The sequence below is a fragment of the Solea senegalensis genome, linkage group LG5 (assembly GCF_019176455.1).
Source record: "Solea senegalensis isolate Sse05_10M linkage group LG5, IFAPA_SoseM_1, whole genome shotgun sequence".
Taxonomy (NCBI): domain Eukaryota; kingdom Metazoa; phylum Chordata; class Actinopteri; order Pleuronectiformes; family Soleidae; genus Solea; species Solea senegalensis.
The window spans coordinates 259,296-279,466 of NC_058025.1; the positions used below are offsets into that span (position 1 = coordinate 259,296).

Sequence of the window (20,171 nt, forward strand, 5' to 3'; positions counted from 1 at the left end):
CGTCACTTTGACGGAATGAGACGTGTATCTCAGATCCACTGTCTGATGATCAAATAACACATTTATCTCTGGACATTAGTAAAAAACCAACAACTATATTTTCTGGGTGAAGTGTTTAGACTCACTATAGAAAATAGTTTAGATTTGTGTTTCCGTTCATTTACTGTATTAAGTGTCCATTTCATTATACTATTCAGATTTATCATAAATGATTGAACATGTTTAGGTTCTGTTAAACAGGGGGTGGAGCATTTAAAATGTACTTAAAAGTAACACAATAGTTACTTTTATCATTTGTAACACAGACTTCTCAAACTTCACATAGTGGAGCAGAGACAAGGCAGGACAACTCTTACAGTGGTTTATACAGATACATAAATAAATAAATATTAGCAGGTTCTCAATAGTATTTGAATTCTAATAATTGAGAACCACTGTAAAGGTAACATTTCCAACACTGGTGACAGTCTCTGACCAGTGACTGTCAGTCTGTTGACACCAGGTACCAGATTCTATCACTGATACAGAAGAAAAGTCGTGCTGGAGCTGTGTGGTGGAAAAGCGCTGGCCCCCATCAAATTCAGCTCCGTGCCCCATAAAGGCTTGGGTCCCTGGGTCAAACTGCGAATAATTATTTTAAAGACTCTCAACTTTAACTGACATTCAGCATCTTTTTCTATTTTTTTGTTATCATTATTATTATTGTTATTTTTGCGCAAGTGCGCGAGTCGGTCCAGCAGAAGCTTTGGCCTCAATAAACATAATGTGTTTTTGCCCTGAAATATTTTCAATATGACATGTAAGGTATTTAAAATGCACGATTCGAGCTTTGTTTGGTTTTAGTGTGGGTTTTAGGCGCACAAACAGCGGTAAATGGGCAGATTTGAGCGGAGCAGTGAGACCTACTTTGAGAGGCGGAGCTCTATCGTCTGTGCCTCATTCGCCGAGGCGCGTTCGTAATGAAAGGAGCGCGTGAGCGGCGGCGGCGGTGGCGGTGACTTCCTCGCTCCTCAGCAGCAGCAGCAGCAGCAGCACCTACATCTACATTGTGTGGAAAGCGGCAGCAGCACGTTGTTGGCTTCTCCACGCTGAACTTTACGCCGAACTAACGTTCTCCTGTACGGGGAGAAACCACATCCACAGCTACAAGCGACTCCCGCGGACGCCTGTAAGTTAACCCAGCCCGAGAAAACATGTCGGCCTCGGCGGCAAAAGTGAGTAAAAAGGAGCTGAACTCGAACCATGACGGAGCGGACGAAACCTCCGGTAAGTGGGGGGGTAATGGCGGCCTCCTGTTCACCGCCATTTTCACTTTCTTCTCGCACAGCATTTACTTCGTCACGGGGCGGCATAAAAAAACACCAACTATTTACATGTACTGTGTTTTTTATTGTGTTTGTTCTGGAGCTCGTTAGCGGGAGAGCGCGCCCGCCGCAGCCGCCGCTGCTGCTGCGTGTGCCCGCGGTCTCCTCCTCCTCCACCACCAGCAGCAGCAGTTAGCTCCGCGGCTAGCGCGTCAGTTAGCATGTAGCGCTGTTGTTCCATTCACAGAGGCCATGTTAGCATGTTAGCATGCTGCGTTAGCATCATCAGCGTGGTCCGTTCACCGTGTGCGATGCACAGGCGTCATTGTTCGGTGCGCTGCCGCTAAAAACTACGTTATCACAACCCGCTCAAATTCACCCATTTGTGTAAATCATACTGTCTTTTTTATAATAATAATAATAAGCGCACAAGTTGCTGCTTTTAATTGTGAAATAGCCGCTAGCTTGGCTAAGTGTTGTTGTTACCTAATGCTAACTCGCTCACGACGTTGTTTTGTTTCTGCTGCTGCTGATGATGATGATGGTGCTTTTAAAAAGCCTTCGTCTCCGCACAGATTACACTTTAAATCGTTTATCTATCAGAATGATTACAGAAGTGATTGCGGGACTTTGTGTTGCGTTGGCGGTTTTTACACTTTTACTGTGGATCCAGTTGTCGACCGCCGCACGTTTATCGCAGCTCTTTTTCTGCTTAAATGTGTGCGTGTGTTCAGACCGATGTCCCACATTTAAACCACGCGGCCTCATCGACACGAACCTGCCGGAAACGGCGAGCGTCTGAGCCGCTGCAGCTGCTGCCATTGGCCGCTCGCCTCGCTTCGACCTCCCTGTTTTTTAACGTTTGACGTTTGCGGTTCCCTGATTTCACGGGATCTCTGAGATCCACTTTCATAATATTGTGTAACGTGGAAGTCAACACTTTCAAACCGTACATTCAGTTTTGGTCAAAATATTTGTCTTTTACTTTAAAGTCTTAAATCTTTTTATTTGTCTATTTTCTGTTGCATAGAAAACGTTTGGCGTTTGTTGTCCCCTAAAATTAAACAAATGAAAACCAACATTTTGTCTGATTTAAAACAATGTTTGGTATTTGCTCGTTTTGTTTTGAATGATAACAATTATTAATACCATTAAAGTCCACTAGTGGGCCACAAACTGAACTTTAGAAGCCTTACTGTCTGCCAGGGCAGTACTGGATTTTGCGACAATAACCAACATGCAGTACATTAGCAATAAAATAAAATTACTAACTCAAAACTTTGTTTATCAATAAAAAAATATGAATGAATAAAAGTGTGCAGACTGTCCAGTTTTTGACCTGACCTTTTCATTTATATGAGTATTTACTCATTCTTAGTAGCAGTAAATTAACTTTGTCATTATTAATAGTTTTTTGATTGTTGAAATAAAAAGCAGATGGTTTTAATTGGCGGGATGTCTAGTTTCAGCCCCCAATAATTGGTCATGCTGATAATTGGTTAATTCCTGTTGCGTTTCCTGCACGGGTCATTTCCTGTGTCCACTGAAATAAAGATCCAGGTAAATTGTTACTTTTCTTTTCAGAAAAACATGAATGGGTGCCACAAAAAACTTCTTTTAAACATTAATTTTCATTTATTATATGTTGTCACATGCAGTGACATAAATGTATATCGAAAGAATTGTAGCATTTATCTTATACAATATCACACTGTTAAACTAAAATGAAGGAAATGGGAGAATTGGCTCAAACTGTATCATATTGGCCATCGTCTGCACTAATTAATAAAAGTCATTCAAAATAATTAAGATTATTCACAAACTGTCAACACATATTTATTAAATTATAATTTTATGTGGATGTGGACTGTGTTTTCTACATGTTGATTCCAGTGTTATATTTGTTAATGTCTGTTTTTTGTGTATTAAGTTCTGTTGATTTTTCGAACTCATTCCTTTTTCTTTTTTGGTCTCACAGAGAAAGAGCAGCAAGAGGCGATTGAACACATTGATGAAGTCCAAAATGAAATTGACAGGTAATGTATTAACTTTACAAACACTCTTCTAGACACGAATAGTTCATTAAAAACAAAACATGCAAAGGGAAAATGCATGTATTTGCCATATTTCAGCATTTATGTCTTGAAGAAGAAAAAAGCGGAATTGTTGTTAAATATGTCTAAGAAATGATTTAAAGCAGTGTTAGTATTTTGACCCAAATCACAATATAAAAATGAAAATAACTTATTTGCAGGTGAATGAATTGGAGTTCGTTACAAAATAACCAAACTGGGACTTGTTTTTATTTTCTACCTCCGTTTGCAATGTAATTTGATTTAATTGAATTGTTATTGATTTTTCGTCCATGCAGGTTGAACGAGCAGGCCAGTGAGGAAATCCTCAAAGTAGAACAGAAATACAACAAACTCCGTCAGCCGTTCTTTCAGAAGAGGTCAGAACTGATCGCCAAAATCCCAAATTTCTGGGTCACCACGTTTGTCAACCATCCACAAGGTGAGTGACGGAGCGTGAGGCGTGCGCCGCGTCTGTCTGTGGAATCACGAGCGTTCATGACACGTGGGTTTCATTTTTACTGTTCGCAGTATCTGCTCTACTCGGAGAGGAAGATGAAGAAGCGCTTCATTACCTGAGCCGAGTGGAGGTGACGGAGTTTGAAGACATCAAGTCAGGCTACAGAATAGATTTTGTAAGTATTGTTACGCGCACTGTACAAAAAAGTAATATTCACATTTAAGAAGCTGGAAAACCACGTTTATCAAACTATTTGGCCGTAAATTTAGTAAGCAATTATATGTTCTTCTTACCTGTGGCTGTTTTTCTGTCTTTGAAGTATTTTGATGAAAATCCGTACTTTGAAAACAAAGGACTTTCCAAAGAGTTCCATCTGAACGAGAGCGGAGATCCATCTTCTACGTCGTCGGAAATCAAATGGAAATCAGGAAAGGTTTGTGTACAATTTTTCAATTTTCCATAACGCGTCATTTCAAGAAATGTCTTCATCCACATTAAAATGACTAAACACTGCAGTACATACATCGGGTCTGTATGTGGTGCTGTACATGAAGCTGTGCAGCTTGCACTTAGAAACGATGGTGTGTGAGTGTTTGAATCTGAACCCCAGTGTTTTTATTTTGTCTCTCGTCTTGACTCAAGGATCTGACCAAGCGCTCCAGCCAGACACAGAACAAAGCAGGAAGGAAGAGGCAACACGAAGAGCCCGAGAGCTTCTTCACCTGGTTCACCGACCACGCTGACGCCGGCGCCGACGAGCTCGGCGAGGTCATCAAGGACGACATCTGGCCAAACCCTCTGCAGTACTACCTGGTACGTTGATCACCACAGAACACCTGAGCTGGGCTGAGGTCAGAGAACACAACGTCTCACACGAGACTCGTTTTTATTTGTTGAGTTGTAAAGACACCAGTGCTGATGGCTACACAAATATCGCAAAATAAAATGCTATTTAAATATTCAATGGTAACTGAATTATCCTTCACTGGAGCAGCTAACATGATGCATTCAAAGACCCTAGTAAATTTCATCATTGTCTGGCATTTACAGCTTGAGTTTAGAGGAGCAGATTTAAGATGCATTCAAGAAACCTCGTAAATGTCACCACTTGCCCCAAGTGCACATCAACTCCACTAACTCGATGCTTACTGCTGCTATTAATGCAATCATTGATAAAAACATTTGTTTTGTATCTTTTTGATTTTCTGATCCACTTTTTACAAACAAGCACATAATGCCCAGAAAATAAACCTGATTTACCCCAAAAAATACAATTCAAACCATTAGAACTCCTTGCATTTCAATAGGGTTTACCACAAGTACCTTGTGCTTGAACCCTAATTATGCAACAAGATATTTGATGTCCCTCCACATATTTATTATTACACATATTTTTGACTCACATGAGGTCTATCGCTCCTTTGATGCCACTGAACTAATTCTTTCATTTCTGTTTAAACTCTCCCCAGAAGCTCTGTTATCGCATGTTTCCGTCTCCCATTTTTACAGCAAAACTTCAAAGCAAAAAAGTTAAACCTGGTCCTGACAACTCAATGGACTCCTGCTGAACCGAGTTGTAATTACTTAAAGATGATGTGTCTTTGGTTGTTAAGGTGTCAGTTGTGACGAGTGACAAAACAAGACATTTGATCTTAGTGATGGAGGCAGCAGGGGATCAACAACTTGTGTGTGTGTTGTTAAAATCACTGACTTTCTCTATGGACTTTGGTGTAGGAGAGTGAGTGGTTTATACAAGGAAAAGACATTGTAGATTGTTTTCCTGGTGTCTGACCTCTGACCTCCTGAGATGTGTTTGACAGTATTTTTGTGTTTTGATGAAAATAACATTGTAAAAAGAGGGCGTGGTGCAGCTGTAAACGTTCAGTTTGGTCCTCAGGTCCCCGACATGGACGACGAAGAGGGTGAAGGTGAGGAAGAGGAGGAGGATGAGGAGGGACTGGAGGACATTGATGAAGAGGGAGATGAAGATGGAGAGGACGATGAAGAGGATGATGGAGAAGATGGAGAGGTAAAGATATTTCACACCTGAGCAAGGTTATCATAGCTTTTTTTTAAAGCGGGTTTGAATGCTTCATTTTGGCTTATTTTTTTGTCTTATATAAAACTTTCAAAATTAAAAGGATTATGTTTGAAATCAATTTACAAAGATGAAAACTAAGAACATTTTTATTTAATTTTAGATTTATAAACACAATTCAGCTCCAGGTTATCGTTTTAACTATAATAACTTTGTACGTGAGAGTTTTTTTTTTTTATAGATATATGATAAACTTTATTGTTTTTTTCCCAGGATGACGAAGGAGAAGACGACTAATAAAATAACATCAACTTCCCAAACCCTCGACCTTCTTTTCCCTGTTTGGTTTTTTCCACTCATGTTCGGGAGCAAAGTTTTTTTTTTTTTTACTTTTTGTTTTGTTTTTTTAAGTAATGCGTGTGTGTGTGTGCGCTTCATTTTCCATACTGAAGCCTCTTCACCTGTTGGTGCCATGTTCTGTTCTCCTTTGACTCGTCTTTATCTTACAGCCAACGGCACTTTGCCCTGAATTGTGAGTAACATCTCCCCCGAAGTCATGGAAAATATTAAAGTGTTCCACTAGATTCAGCACGGCATCCTGAGTAGAATTTGAAGATGATTGACACATTAATTAAAGGTTGTGTGGTTAAATTTTGACTAAAGCCATGGTGTAGTGACCTAGTGCTAGCAGACCTCAAATCCCCCCATCCTGTATTTTTATTTTAGTTGGGGTGTTTGAATCCCTTGATTTAAAAAAAACACAAACAAAAACCACCTTATTTTTCCCCTTAAGTACCAGCTCATTCCTTTAACTTGTAATGTTTCTAGGGCAGGGGGCGGGGCCAGCTGGAGAAGGGAGGGGCGGGGCAGGCGTGCGTCAGTTTTTGGGGAGAGTGTTATTTTGACATCATTTCTATGGGACTCTTTTTTTTGTTTTTCTTTTCATTGTATTGTTTTACAGATATCCATGAGATTTGAAATGACATTTTTAATAAAGAAAAAAAATGGAGAAAAAAAACCACCAAGCTTGCTTTATGGGTTAAAATAAAGAAATATGAAATAAAAACACTTAACTTTTTCTGCTGTGGGGAAAAGAAGCCATTTTGATCAGGCAGAGGAAAAGGCACCTGGGTTTAAATGTACAGTGTTTGTAAGTCCGTCATCAGCTGGTGAAGGATTTTGGAGTCATTAACAAACTCGATGCAAAGTCTTCACGTAACAATCGATGCGTTATTAAAGCCAGGAAAGTTTCCTTGGACTCCAGGAAAGTGGTTTTACTGACGATGTCGGGCCAAACGCTCGGCTGGAACGCCCAACCTGCAGAGAGGGAACAAGACGGAGGTTAAAACCAGGGTTGCAATCGTTATTAATATTATAATATGTAATATATGCCAGGTGGAAGATGCAAAAGAAGCTACAGTATTTTATAAAAATCCCAGCAAGACAAAATAACCATCTCTGAATCACATAAAACGTGCGTCACACTGGGCTGATGTTGGATGCAGTTAGTGTGACAGGTAAACATCAAATGAACAGATGAGACACAGCTACTAACACTGAATGTTATGTTGAACTTTGATAGCCTTATTAAACTAATTGAAAACATGTTTTTTATATTAATATCCAAAAGATAATGTTTTCATCTTACATGTCTATATAATAAAAAGAATCCACCAGTTTCAAGTCAAAATTGTGTTTTTAATATCATGTCGTCATACTGATTCATACTCGACTAAATGAGTTTGACACCGGGAACAGGACAAAAAGTGTGGAAAACATTTAGGGATTTAAGTGTTATTAGCTGTGTAAATTTGAAGATCTAACACATTTATGTGCCCCCACTTTCTATATAATGAGTTTTGTTCTCTAATTTAAATGTTTAACCTGAATAAGTGCGTATTTAGATCTAGAGTGTCTTTTCCACCTGTTTCTAAGTTGTGAACTCGTCAGCGGCGCCTCCTCCTGGTTCGTACCCACCTAAATGAGTGTGACAGCGGGGACAGGTGGCCACGGTCCAGGAGAAGCCCGGGAACCAGGAGAAGTGTTTGTCTGCGGGCCAGTGCACGTCGACGTCCGCCCTCCTGAACGTGATCACCTCGAACTTGTGTCCGTGCGGGTTTTCAAACAGCTGCACGTGGACTCTGCGGCCTCCCACCAGCGTGTCGTTGCGGCCGGACAGAGACAGTCTGCTCGGCACCGAGTGGATGTCGGCACCGACCGCCAGCTCGTGTCCGCACGCTCGGCATAATATGAGGGCGACGTCGCTGCTAGTTCCGGTACCCGCCACCCCCTCCTCTGTGTCCTCCGCGGCAGCAGCGCACGCGTCAGCGGGCTGAAGTAAGGAGGAGTAAAGGAGGAGGACAAAGGAAACGCGGTGAAGAGTTGTCGCGGTGAACGGCTGCGGCCTCCGACTGACTCTCATCGCTGCTACACAAGCGCGCGCACACACTCATGGACGGTTAATGCTATGCTAACATCCACAGCAGCATGTAGCCACCGTGGCGATACGTCAACCATGACGCCATATTGGTCAGGGCATGGCCAGATTTAAAACTAGAGGTAAACCTCGATTTCCCGTTTACGTCGAGATGGTCACGTCCTGGTCTTGCCCGGACCAACATGGCAGTCACGTTTACGTACGATTCTTCTATCCACTACTACGGCGTTTATGCGTACGTCTGTGGCTATGCTAACGCCTTCGTGTAGCAATAACTTATATGAATAAGCGATGTTTGTTGAATAGTAACGGTGATATTACGGCCGTGTAAGCCAAACTACTGTAAATAAAGAGGGTAAATGTTGATTATTATTGGATTTAGTACGCGATTAATAACTTAAAAATATAGCATTAGCTTAGCTCGCGCTTCAAGGTAGCTAATGTCCCGTCGTTTTTTATGTAAAATTAAATAATATTTCATTTGTAACGTTTAGTTTACACACAATTGGTCTAAAAGAAAACCCAACATCCATAAATACATTTAAGTGAGACTTTATTTAAAAACACTATCAAATTGTTTTGTTGACATTAGCCTCTTTTGTGTCTATTCTTCCCATTTTCCCTTATTTGTTCATTTAAAATCTAGCAAATGAACTTCACGTTAAACTTAAGAGCATTATTCAAGGAGAAATATGTGTGTCATCATTACAGAATTCACAAGGAAGTGCAGTCATTCAAAGCATTTCCTGCTCAACAGTTGAACTGGATTTTATTTGAATAAAACAATGACTTCAGTCAGACATTATAACCCCCTGACTCAGTTTATTAGGAACACCAGTCAAATACTGGGTATTATCTTTTAAAACGAGGATATTGCTTCAAGTACACAGAGCTTTATTTTACAGCAGGTACGGTGGAGTGGCAGGCCTCGTCCTTTTATGTGACTTTAATGTTGGTGTGAATCAGTATTGTATGGAGGTAGAAGAAGAAAAAGGAGACAGAAAACAACAAGATAAACTTCAGGTATGAAGAGGAGGAATGAGGATTACTATACGTGGGGATTGAAACCATACACAAACATGTCCTGGCAAATAATGTGGAAAATAAAAGATTTTCCACTCCAGACAGAACAGATAGATTAATATTAGTGATTCTGACGATACGATACTAATAATTTAGAATTCTTCAAGTAATGATCAAAAAAGTAAGTCTACCTGTCTGTCTGTCTGTCTGTTTATCTATCTTTCTATCTATCTATCTATCTCTGTTTACGTTCATGACGTGTCGGAAATTTCACCAAAAATCAGTGGATGTAAATGTGATTTATTGATGATAATTCTTTAAAACTACGAGCAAATGACTTTTACTTGTATAAGAGTGTTTATAAATTATAATACCGTTAATCTCGATTAAATAATTCAGATTTCTATGTGTGAAAACACTGGGGCTAAATAACGGGTGTTTAGTATCACTTCTCCGACGCTCCGTGAACGCAGCATTCCGTTAGCTTTCAGCAGCGGTCGCCACGGCGACGCGTATGGAAACGCTCCTCCACCAATCACAGAGTGAGGCCGTACAAACGAGCCAATCAGAGGGCCCCGTGTCTCGGTCACTTCCGCAGACAGAAGTTAGAACAGAAGAAGAAGAAACGCTCGTTTCTGTTGTAAACGTGAAAGTTCAGCGAGCTAGCTCGTTAGCATGTGAGCTACCAGCGTGCTAGCTCGCGTTGTTGTGGGTTTTAATGACCCGGAACTCTCCATAGAATCAATGAAAACCCGGGATTTAGCGGCGACACCGCCACCGGTTCACGTCCACGTACCGGAGACGACACCTGTGTACGTTCACCTGAGGAGGAGGAGTCCCGGCAAATCCCCGCAGGTTAAATCCACAAATAACACGGGTTTATTTACTGTGTTTTTACCGATAACCAAAGTCTAATACTCAAACAACTGTGTGGTTATATTTTACAGTTCATCAACTTAGTTTCCTCGTTTAAAATGCACTGATTTAGGGCTGAAAATTACTAAATAAACTATTTTGATAATCGATCGATCAGTTAGAGTGTTTTTAAATAATTCAAACCAGTTTGTGTCATTTTTCAGCTTCTTAAATGTGAAGATGTTCTGGTTTCTTTGCTCCATAAAACAAAGAATTCATTAAAACTGAGAACATTATAATTTCCTGATCAATATTTTTTACAAATAATCAGACAGAAAATCAAAAGATTTTCTTTTTACTTTGTACAAAATAAGAGAAAACTACCACAGACACATTTAAAATCCTCAAATAGATCAAAACTGACACAGAGTCCACAAGTAATTAGGTTTAGCAGAAAGATGTCAAGAAAGAGACACAAAATCACCACAAAGACGCAAATCTACCACAGCAATACATCGTCAAAATCTGAAATCCACCAGAGACACAGAACGAGACCATAAACGTGTCCACAAATAGACACAGAGAGTCAACTTTGGCAGGAAAACTGAATAAAATCATGTACGTACAAGAAAATAAAGAGCCCAACAACAACAGAGACACAAACTAGGAGGTCAAATGTCAACAAAGAGACTTTAAAGTATGACAAAGATATAATACGAGATCAAGGAAGACACAAATATAGACAGACACAGAAGTACCACAGTAAATTCAGGAGACACCTAAACTGTCCACGAAGACTAAAACTGACACAGAGAGACAACTTTATCAGAAAAACTAGATTAAAGTACCGTAGTAGTAGTAGTAGTAGTAGTAGTAGTAGTAATAATAATAAGAAAACACAGAGCCGCACATCAACAGAGATGTAAATGAAGATGTAAAATGATCAGACCAGTCTCGATCCGATCAGATCAGAGTTTAAACAGGATCAGTGATGCGTTCAGGCTCACATGGACTTTGTTTTCTTTCTGTAGAACAGAACCAAAGAAGTCCAGGTGAAGGGAGACGGAGGGAAACCGAAGGCCCGGTCGCCATGGATACCTCCAGGAAGACTGTCCCGCAGAAAGAGCGTGGAGTTGAACAAGTGTCAGGTGTGTTGACGTCTCACTGTCAACCAAAGCATGTGAGTATTCTCTGACCTTTGTGTGTGTGTGTGTGTCAGGATCAGAGAGGGCGGGGTCAGCATCAGTCAGAGAGCATGAACAGACGTCAGCAGGAGGACGAGACGCCTGCAGAGTCCAACCTCAGTGTCCTGCTCCGAGAACAGGAAGACATTCAGTGTCTGAAGAGGTGAGAGATACAAACACTTACAGGAGCTGCTGCTCTGCTGCTGCCTCGTGTGGTCACTTTGTGTCACTGAAGTTTGTCGAACTTAAATACTTTCAAAGCCGAATTTTACAAAATTACACATTTGAACTCAGTGTGTGTGTGTGTGATGTTAAAATCACTGATTTTCTCTATGGGCTTTGGTGTGGGAGAGTGAGTGGTCCACAAACGTCTGTCTCACAGCGAGACAAAGACGTGATCATGTGACGTAGACATCGTAGATTTCCTTCAGTTTTGTCATGTACTCGCTCACAGCTCAGTCAGTGCCTAAAACTATGATTTCATCTCTGATTTCCCTCCCTTGCTGTCGACAGGTCAGATTGTCAGGGTCAGCACGGAGACGCTGACCTTCTCCTCAGAGCCCTCGTAGAAGCCGAGGTCGACGGCGTCGCCGTAGCCAATCAGCTTTCAGCCCTGAAGGAGACGGTCACCAGCCTGACCAAGGTGTTCATTTACATGTCGTTTAATCTGACAGTGAGCAGAAGGTCTCATGGTCTTCATGTGTGTGTGTGTGTGTGTTGTAGGAGAAGCAGCTGTCAAAGAGTCACACGGCGTCAGTGGGACGACAGCAGGAGCTGCTGCTGGAGAAGATCCACATGTTTGACCGGAGCAACCAGAGCCTGAGACAGCTGCTCAGAGAGAGGAGCGGACACGAGGTACGACACCGACAGACCACCACAGCACCATGACATCATCATTACTGCACAAAGCATGGTTTTATTTGCCTCACAATTATTGAGTCAGGACAATTCTTTTATTTTTACTGTCAAACGTCCAGGTATTTTGCAAGAAATAAAGAAAAATAAACTTGAATTGGTGTAAGCACATTGTTTTTATTTAAATAGTTTATGTATTTATTTGTTTTTGAGTTCACTCAGCTGCAAACAAAATCATGATTATGTGAAATAATAAAGTTCCTGTTTGCTTCCACAGAGAGAATCACTGCTGTGGTCAGAACACACGGACGCTCTGAAGCAGAGACTGACCCACAGTGAAGCCGAGAACTCTGTAAAGTTACACACACAACTGTCCTCATCTTTATCCTTAAATATCCACTTTTAACAAGCTGGAAATGAAAATGATCATATTATCAAAATCCGTCCTCATGTGTCTCAGCGTCTTCAGGCCAAACTCGCCAACAAAGAGAAAGAGGCGTCCAAACTCGCCGAGCACTTGGACTTTGAAAAGGTAAAGATTCGGCTTTTGTAGATCGTTCTGTTCTTACCACTGAGAGAGAAAACTCCCATCATCCTCTGCTTCCCTCTGTCACCGCAGGACAGCGTCAAGACGTCGGACGAGCTTTCGAGAATCCTGGAGTCGAAGCGCGATCATCTGGAGACGCAGCTGAACAGAGTCGAGGATGAGAAGTCTCGTCTGGCTGCTCACATTCAGGTGAGAGAGTCAAACTCTTTAAAGACATTTCTCGACACTTGGTGAGTCTCATGTGTCTCCTCCTTCTCTGTGTGTGTGTGTGTGTGTGGAGCAGAGGATGCAGCAGAACCAGCAGCAGCAGCATCAGGAGCTCCACACTCTGCAGAAGGAGCTGCTCGCTCAGAGGCAGCGGCGGAACGACGACCACCACTGGGAAGCTCTGACTCGGCTGACTCAGCACGCCGAGCGAGCCGAGGAGTCCGTCAGAGAGCTCGCGGGGAAGCTTCACGAGAAGGTCGGTGCTCGCTCGAGTGTGGACCGTCCACTGTCAACAGGTCACAGCTTTAAAAGTCACACTGTGTAAAAGTCCTCCTGTGTTAAAGGAAAGTGAACTGGCCCGAGTTCTGTCCACGTCCAGTGACTGGTGTCTGCGACACTCCAGAGAAGCTGCTGCTAAAGTCAAGCTGGACGAGGAAGTGACTGCACTCAGACTGTGAGTGCTACAGATATACAGGAGAGAAATAAACAGGAGAATAATAAACACTATACAGGAGGAAAATAAACATTATACAGGAGAGAAATAAACAGGAGAATAATAAACACTATACAGGAGGAAAATAAACACTATACAGGAGAGAAATAAACACTATAGAGGAGAGAAATAAACACTATAGAAGAGAGAAATAAACACTATAGAGGAGGAAAATAAACACTTCAGGCCAAGAGAGAGAAATAAACACTATACAAGAGAGAAATAAACACTATACAGAAATAAACAGGAGAATAATAAACACTATACAGGAGGAAAATAAACACTATAGAGGAGAGAAATAAACACTATAGAGGAGAGAAACACTATAGAGGAGTGAAAATAAACACTATACAGGAGAGAAATAAACACTATAGAGGAGGAAAATAAACACTATAGAGGAGAGAAATAAACACTATAGAGGAGAGAAATAAACACTATAGAGGAGGAAAATAAACACTATAGAGGAGGAAAATAAACATTATACAGGAGAGACATAAACACTATAGAGGAGGAAAATAAACACTATACAGGAGAGAAATAAACAGGAGAATAATAAACATTATACAGGAGAGAAATAAACACTATGACAGGTGAGAGAAATAACACTATAGAGGAGAATATAAACACTATACAGGAGGAAAATAAACACTATAGAGGAGGAAAATAAACACTATACAGGAGAGAAATAAACACTATACAGGAGGAAAATAAACACTATACAGGAGAGAAATAAACAGGAGAATAATAAACATTTTACAGGAGGAAAATAAACACTATAGGAAAAGAAATAAACAGTACAGGAGAGAAATAAACACTATACAGAGGAGGAGAGAAATAAACACTATACAGTGAGAGAAATAAACACTATAGAGGAGAGAAATAAACACTATAGAAGAGAGAAATAAACACTATAGAGGAGAGAAATAAACACTATACAGGAGAGAAATAAACACTATAGAGGAGAATAATAAACACTATACAGGAGGAAAATAAACACTATAGAGGAGGAAAATAAACACTATACAGGAGAAAAAACACTATACAGGAGGAAAATAAACACTATACAGGAGAGAAATAAACAGGAGAATAATAAACATTTTACAGGAGGAAAATAAACACTATAGAAGAGAGAAATAAACACTATACAGGAGGAAAATAAACACTATACAGGAGAGAAATAAACACATACAGGAGAGAAATAAACACTATACAGAGAGAAATAAACACTATACAGGAGGAAAATAAACACTATACAGGAGGAAAAATAAACACTGGCTGGTGAGAAGAGAGAAATAAACACTATACAGGAGGAAAATAAACACTATACAAGAGAGAAACACTATAGAGGAGAGAAATAAACAATACAGGAGGAAAATAAACACTATACAAGAGAGAAGGAGGAAAATAAACACTATAGAGGAGGAAAATAAACAATAAACACTATACAGGAGAGAAAAATAAACACTATACAGGAGAGAAATAAACACTATACAGGAGAGAAATAAACACTATACAGGAGGAAAATAAACACTATAGAAGAGAGAAATAAACACTATACAGGAGGAAAATAAACACTATACAAGAGAGAAATAAAATATAGAGAGAGAAATAAACACTATACAGGAGAGAAATAAACACTATAGAGGAGAATAATAAACACTATACAGGAGGAAAATAAACACTATACAAGAGAGAAAATAAACACATACAAGAGAGAAATAAACACTATAGAGGAGGAAAATAAACACTATACAGGAGGAAAATAAACACTATACAGGAGAGAAATAACACTATACAGGAGGAGGAAAATACTATAGAGGAGGAAAATAAAACACTATACAGAGAAATAAACACTATACAGGAGAGAAATAAACACACTAGAGGAGAATAATAAACACTATACAGGAGGAAAATAAACACTATACAAGAGAGAAATAAACACTATACAAGAGAGAAATAAACACTCATAGAGGAGAATAATAAACACTATACAGGAGGAAAATAAACACTATACAGGAGGAAAATAAACACTATAGAGAGAGAGACATAAACAGGAGAGAAATAAACACTATAGAGGAGAAGCCAAAACTATAAGGGGAAAGAAACACTATACAGGAGGAAAATAAACACTATACAGTGAGAGAAATAAAACTATACAGGAGGAAAATAAACACTATACAGGAGAGAAAATAAACACATAGAGGAGTAAAATAAACACTATAGAGGAGAGAAATAAACACTATACAGAGAGAAATAAACATACAGGAGGAAAATAAACACTATACAGGAGAGAAATAAACACTATAGAGGAGAGAAATAAACACTATAGAGGAGGAAAATAAACACTATACAGGAGAGAAATAAACACTATACAGGAGAGACATAAACACTATAGAGGAGAGAAATAAAAGAATAAAAATATACAGAGAAATGAAAATATACAGGAGAAAAGTCCAGAGAAATATAAACTCATAAAGAGACAAATTCAGAAAATATTTTGTCAAATTGATGTGGAAACATAAAAAAATAAAAGTTCCTCACGACACAGAGAAGATGTGACAAATACAAACACTTTTATTTTGACACAAATCCAGAGAAATACGTTCTCAAAGACACAGATTGAGAAACCTTCAAAGATTATTAGTTAACATTTCAAAGCTTTGGTTTATCTGAGCGAAGTGTGACATGTCTTTATTCTTCACCAGAGCCCTTCAGAATAAAAGCTCACTGTTGTTCACAGTCAGGTGGCCGAGGCGAACGCTCAGCTTCACTCGGCGGAGGAGAGGAGTCGAGCGGAGAGGGAGGAGCTTAGGAAGCAGCTGCACCATGTCAGCGCCGAGAACGCATCCAACAAACTGGAGAACCAGACGCTCAAGGTAGACGAGGACAGACGGAGACGGGATGTGTCTCTGAAGCTTTTACAAACTTTTTAGTTTAAGAACAGATTTCTCTTTACTTTGTACAAAGAGACGCATCGTCCTCATCAAAGACACAAAAGTGTCCACGCAGAGACAAACACAGACACAGAAAGAATAAAATCTGAAAGACACAAAACCAGACCACAAACAGAGAAACTGAATAAACTCAAGAGCCACACAACGACTGAACACTGAAGTGTCAACAAAGAGACGTAAAAGAGACAGAATTTTATCAAGAAAGAGACAAAAATAAGGAATGAGACTCAAAATGTCTTTAAATCAGTTCAATAAGAGACTGAAAATGTCCACAGAGAGTCTGTGTCCTCATCCGTCCACAAAAACATCGTCATGTCACCTTTAAAACTCCGCTAACTGAAGAACAGAGAAAACCACGTGTCTTAAAGACGTCGTGTTTCCAGAGCGGCTTTAAGCCACGCCCACATTTACATCTGTGACATGAGACATGTAGAAACTGTCGTTAGAGATTATTTTCACTAAACTAAACTAAAAAAAGTTTGACGAAAGTGGGCGGGGCTCTCATCGCTTTTGCCACCGTTTCCCATTCGTGTGTATGTGGAAATTATTTGTGTGTGTGTTTCAGGCCGAGTCGTCGTCGTGTGAGGAGAAAGTGCGCCTCCTGCAGTCTGAAGCTCGTCAGCTCAAGTTGTCCATCAAGAAGTTGGAGAACGTGGTGGAGAAATATAAGAAGAAGGTAAACGCGTCGCCACGTCACCACCTCCCTCTCTGCGCTGTGGGCGTCAACCTTGTCCTCGTCCGTGTGTCTGTCAGGTGCAGGAGGCGCGGCAGGAAGCGGACGACCTGTGCCTGAAGCTGCAGGAGACGCAGCAGGAGACGCGGGAGGTGCAGGAGAGCCTGGAGCAGGAGAAGGAGCGCGTGAGGAGGGAGCTGCTGGCACGACTGCGAGAGCTCGAGACCATGCCAGACCGACTGAGGAGGGCGGAGCAACAGCTGCGGGAAGCCCAGCAGGAGGCCGACGCCCACCAGAGGAGGAACATGGAGCACTGCTCCGCCCTCTCTGAGGTCAGACACAAGGTACGTGAGCGTCCTGTTGTTATGGTGATAATAATAATATTAAATAATAAAATCAATAATATGTCAATGAGAAAATATTAAACATACTTTAAACATGTTAATTTAGTGTTTAACTTAATTTACATTAGTATCAATGAATCAGCTTCTTAAATGTCAATATTTTCTACTTTCTGTCATTTTGTTTCAAGTAAAAGTAGCTGATTTATATGCTAATTCACTATTAAAAACAGTGTAAGTGTGTGAGCACGGATGCTAACGTCGACAGTCAGTGTTAGGGTAATGTCCCCGCCCACCCACACCACTGTCCCCTGTGTCTCTGTCCCTGTGTCTCTGTCCTCACTGTGTCTGTCCCTGTCCCCCGTGTCTCTGTCCTCGCTGTGCAATCCTGTCTCTGTCACTGCGTTGTCTGTCCTGTGTCTCTGTCCTTGCTGTCTCATACTCGCTGTCTCTATCCCACCTGTGTCCCTGTGTTTTCTGTCCTCTGTCTCGCCCCTATCTCTGCTCGTCATCCTGTGTGCCTATCCTGCTTCTCTCTGTCCCCTGTGTCTCTGTGTCCCTGTACACCTTTCCCTCTCTGTCCTCTAATATTTCATGTTCTGTCCTCTACATGTGTCTGTGTCCCTGTGTCTCTGTCCCTGTGTTTCTATCCCTGTCCTTGTCCCCTGTACTCTCTGTCCTCACTGTCTGTCCTGTGTCTCTGTCTCCTGTAATACTGTCCCTGTGTCTCCTGTCTCACTTAATATCTGTCCCTGTCTCATCCTGCAGCTGTCTCTGTCCCCTGTGTCCTGTGTTTCTGTCCTCTGTCATCCCTTTATCTCTGTCGTCTGTGTCTACTCTGTCCTCCTGTCTCTGTCCCTTCTTCTCTGTGTCCGTTTCTGTCTCTGTCCTCTGTGTCCCTGCTGTCCTGTGTCGTCTGTGTCTCTGTGTCTCTGTGTCTCTGTGTCCCTGTGTCCCTGTGTCCCTGTCCTCAGGTGGAGCAGCAGGGAGCTCAGCTGCAGACGTTGCAGCAGAGGAATCTTGTGCTGCAGGAGGAGAACGACGCCCTCACAGAGAAAACACACAACTTAGAGAGGTGCACACAACGTGTGAGTGTGATCACAGACACACACGGAACACACTCAGTGTACAACGCTGTTTGTTTGTTTGTTTGTTTGTTTGTTTGTTTTTAGAAAGCTGGAGAAAATGAAGTCAGAATACAGAGACATGTGTCACACTGTGACGTCACAGGACGACATTCAGCAGCAGCTGGAGGACAAAACTCTGGAGTGCAGCGTCCTCACGAGACAACTGCAGCAGACTGTGGACGACGCTCAGAGACAGGTCTGTGGACTTTGGTGTGGCAGAGTGAGTGGTGTTGGAAAAGATAAAGAGACGTAGAGATCATCACATGACTGTGTCGCTGTCACAGAAAATAGCTTTATATTCTCATGAATCTAAAAAAGAACCTTAGAAGTGTGTCAGAACCATGACTTAGGGCAGTGTTCCCCAGTCCTGGTCCTCAGGGAAACCTGGTCCAGCACCTGAAAGACCAGAGAAACCAGGAAAAACTCGTTCTTTACTCTTGTCTTGTCTGGCGTGCAGGTCGACGACGGCGTCCACAAAGTTCTGGTCAAAGAACGAGTGTCTCAGTCCAAAGTTCTGGATCTGCAGAGTCAACTGAGCCGAGCCAAATCAGAACTGAGTCAACAGCAGAGAAGCAAAGAGCAGGTACACAGCAGCATCACTCCTTCATCACCCCCTCATCACTCCTTCTTCATCACTCCTCCTTCACCCCTCCTTCATCACCCCTTCATCACTCGCTCACCCCTCCTTCATCACCTTCAGCACTCCTTCATCACCCCTCCTTCCTTCTTTCCTTCCTCCCCCTCCTTGTCACTCCTTCGCTCCACCTCGCTTCATCACTCCTTCATCACCCTCCTTCATCCTCCTTCTTCATCACTCCTTCATCACTCCTTGTATCTGCCCCTCCTTCATCACCTTCCATCACTCCTTCATCACTCCTTCCATCACTCCTTTTCATCACTTTCCTTCCAGCATACTTGCTCCACCCCCTCCTTCATCCTCCTCCCTTCACCCCTCTCCTTACATGTCTCCTTCATCCTTTACCTCCTTCCATCTCTTCCTGCTACCTTCACCCCTCCTTCATCACTCCTTCTTCATCACCCCTCCTTCATCACTCCCTCTCTTTGGTCCAGATGGAAAACCGCTTCCAGACTCATCTTCAGAACCTGAAGGACAGACTGGATCAGTCTGACTGCACCAACAGAACTCTGCAGAACTACATCCACTTCCTGAAAACCTCCTACGGAAACGTGTTTGGTGACTCGTGGGTCGGGAGCTGATGGAGCTGTAATCTGACGGAGCTGTAATCTGACGGAGCTGTAATCTGACGGAGCTGTAATCTGATCATGAAGCTCATGATATTAAAATCATGAAGATTTTAATCTTTTTCAAACTATTGAAGCTTTTTTTATATGAAAAAATAAATGTGTTTGTTTTTTTATTGAAAAAAATGTGCAAATTATTACAGAATAAATAAATAATTAAAAAAAGAAAAACATGTCCTCACTGTCTCTGTCGTCTCTGTCCTCGCCGTCTCTGTCCTCACTGTCTCTGTCCTCGCCGTCTTTCTTACAGAAAAACTTCTACTTTGTTTCATTGTAATTTTTCAATCTCGTTTTCCTTCATTAATTCGTTTAATCTCCTGGATTATTTTCTCTTTAAT

At 41.3% G+C, this 20,171-nt stretch overlaps 3 protein-coding genes across 6 annotated transcripts; 2 read left to right on the plus strand and 1 right to left on the minus strand.

The window, feature by feature from the left end:
• Window positions 1-962: 962 nt before the first annotated feature.
• Window positions 963-6,201, plus strand: LOC122769649 (protein SET-like). Its single transcript, XM_044026357.1, has 8 exons — window positions 963-1,266; window positions 3,283-3,340; window positions 3,676-3,818; window positions 3,908-4,011; window positions 4,156-4,269; window positions 4,479-4,649; window positions 5,734-5,865; window positions 6,148-6,201. Exons 1-8 carry the CDS (start codon window positions 1,194-1,196, stop codon window positions 6,169-6,171), a joined length of 819 nt encoding a protein of 272 aa, XP_043882292.1. The 5' UTR covers window positions 963-1,193; the 3' UTR covers window positions 6,172-6,201.
• A 695-nt stretch (window positions 6,202-6,896) lies between these two features.
• On the minus strand, window positions 6,897-8,486 carry si:ch211-51h9.7 (uncharacterized protein LOC558400 homolog). Of its 2 annotated transcripts, none has more exons than XM_044026358.1 (2): window positions 7,852-8,467; window positions 6,897-7,191 (listed from the first exon to the last, which is right to left on the minus strand). In XM_044026358.1, exons 1-2 carry the CDS (start codon window positions 8,294-8,296, stop codon window positions 7,037-7,039), a joined length of 600 nt encoding a protein of 199 aa, XP_043882293.1. In that variant the 5' UTR covers window positions 8,297-8,467; the 3' UTR covers window positions 6,897-7,036. The 2 variants fall into 2 exon arrangements, with proteins under 2 accessions (XP_043882293.1, XP_043882294.1); XM_044026359.1 differs by having other exon boundaries at window positions 7,130-7,191; window positions 7,799-8,486.
• Window positions 8,487-8,901: 415 nt separating this feature from the next.
• Window positions 8,902-19,956, plus strand: LOC122769647 (outer dense fiber protein 2-like). 3 transcript variants are annotated; one of them, XM_044026352.1, is made up of 17 exons: window positions 8,902-10,189; window positions 11,221-11,337; window positions 11,409-11,536; window positions 11,887-12,016; window positions 12,097-12,228; window positions 12,506-12,580; window positions 12,689-12,760; window positions 12,848-12,964; window positions 13,059-13,238; window positions 13,327-13,436; window positions 16,216-16,351; window positions 16,995-17,105; window positions 17,183-17,446; window positions 18,418-18,518; window positions 18,616-18,766; window positions 19,028-19,153; window positions 19,642-19,956. In XM_044026352.1, exons 1-17 carry the CDS (start codon window positions 10,079-10,081, stop codon window positions 19,786-19,788), a joined length of 2,208 nt encoding a protein of 735 aa, XP_043882287.1. In that variant the 5' UTR covers window positions 8,902-10,078; the 3' UTR covers window positions 19,789-19,956. The 3 variants fall into 3 exon arrangements, with proteins under 3 accessions (XP_043882287.1, XP_043882288.1, XP_043882289.1); XM_044026353.1 differs by having other exon boundaries at window positions 18,418-18,531; window positions 19,642-19,778; XM_044026354.1 differs by lacking the exon at window positions 18,418-18,518 and having other exon boundaries at window positions 19,642-19,778.
• The last annotated feature ends 215 nt before the right edge of the window (window positions 19,957-20,171 follow it).

What these genes read in the sequence shown, in the direction of transcription:
- LOC122769647 (XM_044026352.1), top strand. Translation starts at nt 10,079, where the DNA reads ATGAAAACCCGGGATTTAGCGGCGACACCGCCACCGGTTCACGTCCAC. An exon ending in AGCACTTGGACTTTGAAAAG is followed by an intron (nt 12,761 to 12,847) that starts GTAAAGATTCGG and finishes CTGTCACCGCAG; the next exon opens with GACAGCGTCAAGACGTCGGA. An exon ending in GTCTGGCTGCTCACATTCAG is followed by an intron (nt 12,965 to 13,058) that starts GTGAGAGAGTCA and finishes TGTGTGGAGCAG; the next exon opens with AGGATGCAGCAGAACCAGCA.
- si:ch211-51h9.7 (XM_044026358.1), bottom strand. Translation starts at nt 8,296, where the DNA reads ATGAGAGTCAGTCGGAGGCCGCAGCCGTTCACCGCGACAACTCTTCAC. An exon ending in CCGCTGTCACACTCATTTAG is followed by an intron (nt 7,192 to 7,851) that starts GTGGGTACGAAC and finishes CCCTCTCTGCAG; the next exon opens with GTTGGGCGTTCCAGCCGAGC.
- LOC122769649 (XM_044026357.1), top strand. Translation starts at nt 1,194, where the DNA reads ATGTCGGCCTCGGCGGCAAAAGTGAGTAAAAAGGAGCTGAACTCGAAC. An exon ending in GTCCAAAATGAAATTGACAG is followed by an intron (nt 3,341 to 3,675) that starts GTAATGTATTAA and finishes TCGTCCATGCAG; the next exon opens with GTTGAACGAGCAGGCCAGTG. An exon ending in TCAAATGGAAATCAGGAAAG is followed by an intron (nt 4,270 to 4,478) that starts GTTTGTGTACAA and finishes TCTTGACTCAAG; the next exon opens with GATCTGACCAAGCGCTCCAG.